This window comes from Alosa alosa, chromosome 14 (genome assembly GCF_017589495.1).
Source record: "Alosa alosa isolate M-15738 ecotype Scorff River chromosome 14, AALO_Geno_1.1, whole genome shotgun sequence".
Taxonomy (NCBI): domain Eukaryota; kingdom Metazoa; phylum Chordata; class Actinopteri; order Clupeiformes; family Clupeidae; genus Alosa; species Alosa alosa.
The window spans coordinates 11,033,971-11,040,403 of record NC_063202.1 but is presented as its reverse complement, the minus strand read 5'-3'; the positions used below and the strand labels follow the sequence as shown (position 1 = coordinate 11,040,403).

The 6,433-nt window shown below is 44.4% G+C and overlaps 1 protein-coding gene across 6 annotated transcripts in view; it reads right to left on the bottom strand.

Annotated features, from left to right (window-relative positions):
* Positions 1 to 331: 331 nt before the first annotated feature.
* LOC125306754 (USP6 N-terminal-like protein) overlaps positions 332 to 6,433 on the bottom strand; it is a 21,732-nt gene continuing 15,630 nt past the window's right edge. For 4 of the 6 annotated variants that reach the window (XM_048262265.1, XM_048262264.1, XM_048262267.1 and 1 more), the window contains 4 exons: positions 6,318 to 6,383; positions 3,584 to 3,683; positions 2,722 to 2,874; positions 332 to 2,111 (listed from right to left, as the gene is read on the bottom strand). In XM_048262265.1, coding sequence (XP_048118222.1) covers positions 1,561 to 2,111; positions 2,722 to 2,874; positions 3,584 to 3,683; positions 6,318 to 6,383 — 870 coding nt within the window. In that variant the 3' untranslated portion in view covers positions 332 to 1,560. The remainder of the gene's footprint in view (positions 2,112 to 2,721; positions 2,875 to 3,583; positions 3,684 to 6,317; positions 6,384 to 6,433) is intronic. The other 2 variants (XR_007195600.1, XR_007195599.1) reach the window with 2 other exon arrangements.

Genomic DNA, 6,433 nt, shown 5'->3' with positions numbered 1-6,433 from the left:
CGAAAAATTAAACTTCTATCAGGCCAATCAAATCGTGTATAGAGTTGTTAGGCGGGCTTAACATAATGATTGATGGCAGAGTTGCAACGGTTTGGCTTGAATTCCCTGCTACTTGAAAACAAAGAAGATGGATGTTGCTGTTGGCCAACAGAGTGACATGAGTTAAGCTTTTATTAAGTTGGCAAAAGTTTGAACTAGCCCACTAGCTCCGCTGGTGGAAAACGCATGGGACCTATAGCTGTCCCATTAGTGCAGAGGGAATTTGAAAGACAACCGATTATTCCGCCCCTCGGACTGAGCACTGCGAACGGTGAGTGCCCAGACCCCCACATTTTAATGTGCGTCTGGCTCGTCAGGCTAGGGGAGACAAGGAGAAAGAGTGAAAGAAAGCCACAGAAAGAAAGAAAGAAAGAAAAAAGAGGAAGAGAATCCTTACTGTGGTGATACAGGGAGGCAACAGGAAAGGTAGGCCTACATTATTACAGAGTTTAGACATCATCGACAACAGCATTGTGATATGTGCACTGCTAAGTAGTACCTAAATAGCCCTAAATAAAAGCTTGTCCAGAAGTTCCTCAGGCAGAAATACCTGCGAGCACCTGATGTAGAGACACCTTAACACCTTAAGCCGCAGCTCACTCCGTTGTCTCTGAAGGTAAAAGAAACATGCACTGTAGATTTGAGGGGTTTTCTCCATGCGCAGAACTTCACATCCCATTATGAAGAACTTGAGATACAGGACAGAGAGCAGAGGTACAGGATGAAGAGGGACCTCTGTCATGTGTCATATAGAGGTACAGGATGAGGAGGGACCTCTGTCATGTGTCATTTAGAGGTACAGGATGAGGAGGGACCTCTGTCATGTGTCATAATAGGAGCCTCATTCGTAAGATCACAATCAGCCACAGACACAACTCAGCCCAGTGCACTTCACAGAGGCGCTTCTGAAATAATGTACCAGACCAATAGTTAGAGGTTACAAAGATGTTTGGGTCCAGCCCATATTAACAAGCTTTTCCCATAGTTTTGACCTAACCATGTGACCAGATAGCCTGATCAGATTGGTCAAGGTGATGTACCCCACTATGACTTAATTCCTATTTCATACCCCACTTTCTGAGAACACTGGGTGATATTAAGACAAATTCAATTGAAGCCTATCAGCTCTGTTGTACAAATGTTGTACAAATACAAATGTTTCTTCACAACAATCTGAGCAGGAGTCTAGATATTACTTGCTAAAGGCCAATAACATTTCAAAAGCAACATAGACACATTGTAGTACAAATTTACATATTAGCATAAATTAAATCAGCACAAAGATGCTAAGAAGCCACAGATCTTCAAGATACGTCTATCACATGTTTGACATATGACTGACCTAAACACTGACCATCATGAGGAACTGATACACTTCTAGCTGTTTTTTTTAAGTGCACAATCCCTATAAAGCATGGACATGGCTGTCTTCAATTCATATTCATTGTGTTGGGTGCATGATTCACATCCTTGTTCATCTACTACCGGACTGAAATGTCAAATGGCCGCCAGTCTGCTGTGCTAGAAGCTGAGAGATTTAGACTTAGGCAGCGGGGGGCTGGAGTTGTCCCTGAGGGGGAGGTGAGGGGAGGACCGGACCGAGGGGACGCCCTTTCGGATCCGGTGGGGGTCTGTGACGGGTGGGGACCCCTCGGGCAGGTTCTCGTACTGTGAGACGCTGGAGGGGCTACGGATGGGGGACGGGGGTGGCTGGGGTTTCGGCAGCTCACACGACCCCTTGCTGTCCGACGGGTCCGTGATGATGTCACTGTCCGGCGGCGCGTACGGAGGAGGGGGCCACTCCCCCTGGGGGGCTTGGCTGTGTATGAGCACGGGGTCCGGGGAGGGCAGCGGCGAGGGGCTGCCGCCATCTTTACCCACAATCCTCTGCTGGGACTTCTCCTCCGTGGGCGAGCTGCCGTGAGGAGTGATGGAGTCCTGCTGGATGGAGTGGTGAGGGGCACCGCCGTCTGGACCTTCCCAGGATGGGCTCCCTTTGACGGGCATCACTGGAGTCAACAGCAGGGGGAGCTCCAGGCCAAGCGGCTTACGTGGAAGCTCCTCTGGCTTAGCTGGAGGGCAGAGGGGACAGTTACAGGCAGTGTGTTTAAAAGTGTGTGATTATGGATTACAGTTTATCAGCAAAACATGTCCATGCACATGTGTTCTGAATGTTTGTGGAATTATATGGAAGATTCCATCATGACCGACGTTACAAACTGGACAGTTTTTTAAAGTATATTGTACAGCTGCCACAGTATTAATTATTTGGTTTCAAGTTTTATGGATAAGTATACTAGACCCTTGATTAACATGGAAAATATGTCAATTAATTTCCAGCTATGTTTTTCTTGGTGCTGTGGTGGAAGTTTGGAACGTGACTTATGTTACAAAAAGAAGAACTTAGCTGAACAAAGCCTTGGTATACATAACTATAAAACTGTACAATGGCTGTACAATAGAAAACCCTCAATTTGTAATGTCAATCACATGATGATTCCCCATATGTGTGTGGCTGTGTGTATTAGTGTATGTGTAGGGTACATGAGTGCATTTCCAGTTGTGTGTGCCTATGCATGATATAACAACTCAATGTGTGTGTGTGTGTGTGTGTGTGTGTGTGTGTGTGTGTGTGTGTGTGTGTGTGTGTGTGTGTGTGTGTGTGTGTGCACATAAACCCACCTGGAGGGGGCAGGTCCAGCTTCATTTTGCGCAGCTCCGACATGGACACCTGTAGCTGCTCGATGGCCATGTCATCGCTCATAAGGAAGGACGAGGAGATGGTCTCCTGCAGAAACTCTCGCAGGTCCTCCAAAGGCATTTTCAGCAGACGCTCTGCCAACACAACACATCACAGCTCATCAGAACAAACCCAAACACATAAACACACAACACGTCACAGCTCATCAGAATGAACCCAAACACATGAACACACAACACGTCACAGCTCATCAGAATGAACCCAAACACATGAACACGCATCACAGCTCATCAGAATGAACCCAAACACATGAACACACAACACGTCACAGCTCATCAGAATGAACCCAAACACATGAACACGCATCACAGCTCATCAGAATGAACCCAAACACATAAACACACAACACGTCACAGCTCATCAGAATGAACCTAAACACATGAACACACAACACGTCACAGCTCATCAGAATGAACCCAAACACATGAACACACAACACGTCACAGCTCATCAGAATGAACCCAAACACATGAACACGCATCACAGCTCATCAGAATGAACCCAAACACATAAACACACAACACGTCACAGCTCATCAGAATGAACCTAAACACATGAACACACAACACGTCACAGCTCATCAGAACATACACAAACACATGAACACATCCGCAATTACTAATACAAATCAGGGTGCGTACATAAAACTTGTACAGCTAAGAGATGTTTTGCAAAACAGAGAGCCCAGAGTTATGAGACAGCACACATAAGAAGTGAATTTATGGAGGGATAAGTTGTAGTAATGATTGTGTGTGTGTGTGTGTGTGTGTGTGTGTGACTCACTTTTGTGCAAGCGTAGGATGGTGTAAGCCATGGCGGTCAGAACTTTCTCACCCTCCAGAATGAAGATGTCCCACAGACGCAGTGTCAGAGTGAATGGCGTCTGTAACGTTAACATACCGGTAGTAAATAAGAGTCAAGTCAAATCAAGTCAATACAGAAATCCATTTGAGAAGCAAGGACATAATAGGGTTATCACTGGCAAGAAGCACTCCTACATGGCAGGGATAAGAGACATATACATGAAATAAAATAAAGTAATACATCAAATATTAGATACAAATTGTCAAATAAAGAAATAATATAATAGTAAATAAAATACTGAATAATGAAAGACGAAATAAAGATAAAATAATAAATAAATAATAGATAAAACCATGACAGTTGGAGGAAAAAGATGGGTTTTTAAATTTGATTAAAAAACTATTAGTGGTGGGACAGGATCTGATGTGAGATGGGAGTTACACTTATGGTTAGCACTTGAGATCAACCACTTATACCTGCGTACCTCACAATGTGGGATTATGTTGTATAATTGTATGTGTGTATTATTAATAACTACTTAGCAGCACCTAGACAATTAAAAGAATGTCTGCACAAAACACACTTCTCAGACTTTTCCACCCACACACTGCATATCAACAAACCTGTTCTTGTGAGTGGAAAAGTGGACTACATCTTGGATGTCGCACAGAATTACCATACTTTTAAGGGAAATGGTGATGTGTAAATGGAAATGGTGTTTCAAATGTAGACCGTTTTCTGTCAAAACAAACGTAAAAAGGTAGCTGACCTGAATGAGCTTATTTAACAGAGGATATAGCCCAGATATGCATCAAACATAGCTACAGCTTTCCCACAACACTTCCACTTCCAACTTGAACATCATTATAACTGATGTACATGTAACTGGAAACCAAGACTTCCGTCAAGCAGCTTTTGTCCACCGCCACACATTCCAGTATGATTGAACGGGTTCTACGCAGATGATAGTAACGCAAGGAACAAGAATGAACCCTACACATATTGCATTCTATTTTTTTACTTTATACCGATGGCAAAATATACATTTGCTCCAGATGTCCACTCCAACACACTTCGATTATTGAAAGTATGCAGACGTTCACCCTTATTAGCCTCTTTGGTTCTCTGGTCCATTGAATCACTTCAGAATGCCTACAGAGGACTAGTTTCTGTGTAGACAGTGGCCTACAAATAAAATCCCTGAGACGGGCAGATTGGAGATTGGCTCAGATTGATGATGTCATCCGAGAATGACTTTGCATTGGTTTACATCTCATGTTCTGCTTCAGAGAACAGAGGTTATACACCATATGTACTGTATATAGGATCATATCTACCAGAAAAGAGAGAGAGATGGATAGAAAGAGAGAGAGAGGAAGAGAAATGGAGTGTGAAAGAGAGGAACACATTATGTTCTTTACACCCCTTGACCTTTTTATAAACAATGCAGTGCAATCCACGTAGGCCTACATGTGTGCATAATATAACGACTTAAGGACATTGAAAGGCCAAATTGAGATCATTTACATATGCTTTGCAGAAAACTGGATGTCTTTCCAGGCTGAGACTTGCCAAATCCCCCAACAACTCGAAATGCTGCATTTCTCGATGAAATTTGTGGCAGGCCAGAGCCAGAGCTCCGTGACTAGGCAAACTGCTGCAACCATAATGTGTCCCTCAGCCCTGATAGAGAGCCCTCCGCCACTAGGCCTACCTCTGGAAACACAATGCAGCCTCATAATAGACCCGGACGAGGTGCCAAGTGGCTATGTGGAGGTCAAGGAGAGCACCAGGCTGTGTGATTGCAATGGCTGAATATACTGTGTGTACACACAGCCTCAACACTGGACAGCCTCAACACTGGACAGCCTCAATACTGGACAGCCTCAACACTGGGCCTGCTGTTATAAAGGCAACGCTTTCTGAAAGGTCACACACAAGAGTGAATGATGGATGAAGATAAATGTCTCTTTCACTGAGGTACAGTTACTGGTATCAGAGGCGCAGCCAATACTGGCCCACTCAAATACATATCTATAACATGTCTATTTAATTGTATCCTGTGTATAACCACCAATAGTATAGGGTTCTATGACTGGGCCAACTGATGAAAGTAACTCTCTGACAGACCAGAGATGGAGCTCTGCAACTGGGCTCTCTGATGTGTGGTAATGAGATTCTTGACAGGCCAGAGATGGAGCTGCATGACTGGGCCCACTGGGTTTGCGTAGTGCTGACAGCAGCTCATCTCTCAGGCCCACCACTAAAGCCACAGGATTGTGAGTGAGTGTGCAGAGTAAACACTAATCGAGAGGAGAAGGGAGAGAAGAGGGGGAAGAGAGAAAGAGTGAGGGAGAACAAGCCTTTCTCATTTACTTTACTTTAGAGGTTCTGTCCATCATTAGAAAATAGATCAGGAGGATGTCAAAAAAACCCTGCCTTTCTGCTTCAGGGGGCCTTAAGAATTTCTTTAGTCTATCCCTCTTTTCCACATCTACCTCTTTATCCCCCAAAGCGCACACACACACACACACACACACACACACACACACACACACACACACACACACACACACACACATACTGCACACACACACACACACACACACACACACACACACACACACACACACACACACACACACACACACACACACACACACACACACACACACACACATACACACACACACACACACACTGGTCTCCTTACTCTGTCGATGAAGCACTGCAGAAACCATTTAGTGCTGTAAATCCCACTGGTCATCTGTTCACGGTCCTGAGAGACAAAAAGGTCAGAGAGGTTAGAGGAAGACATGAAGGAAGGAA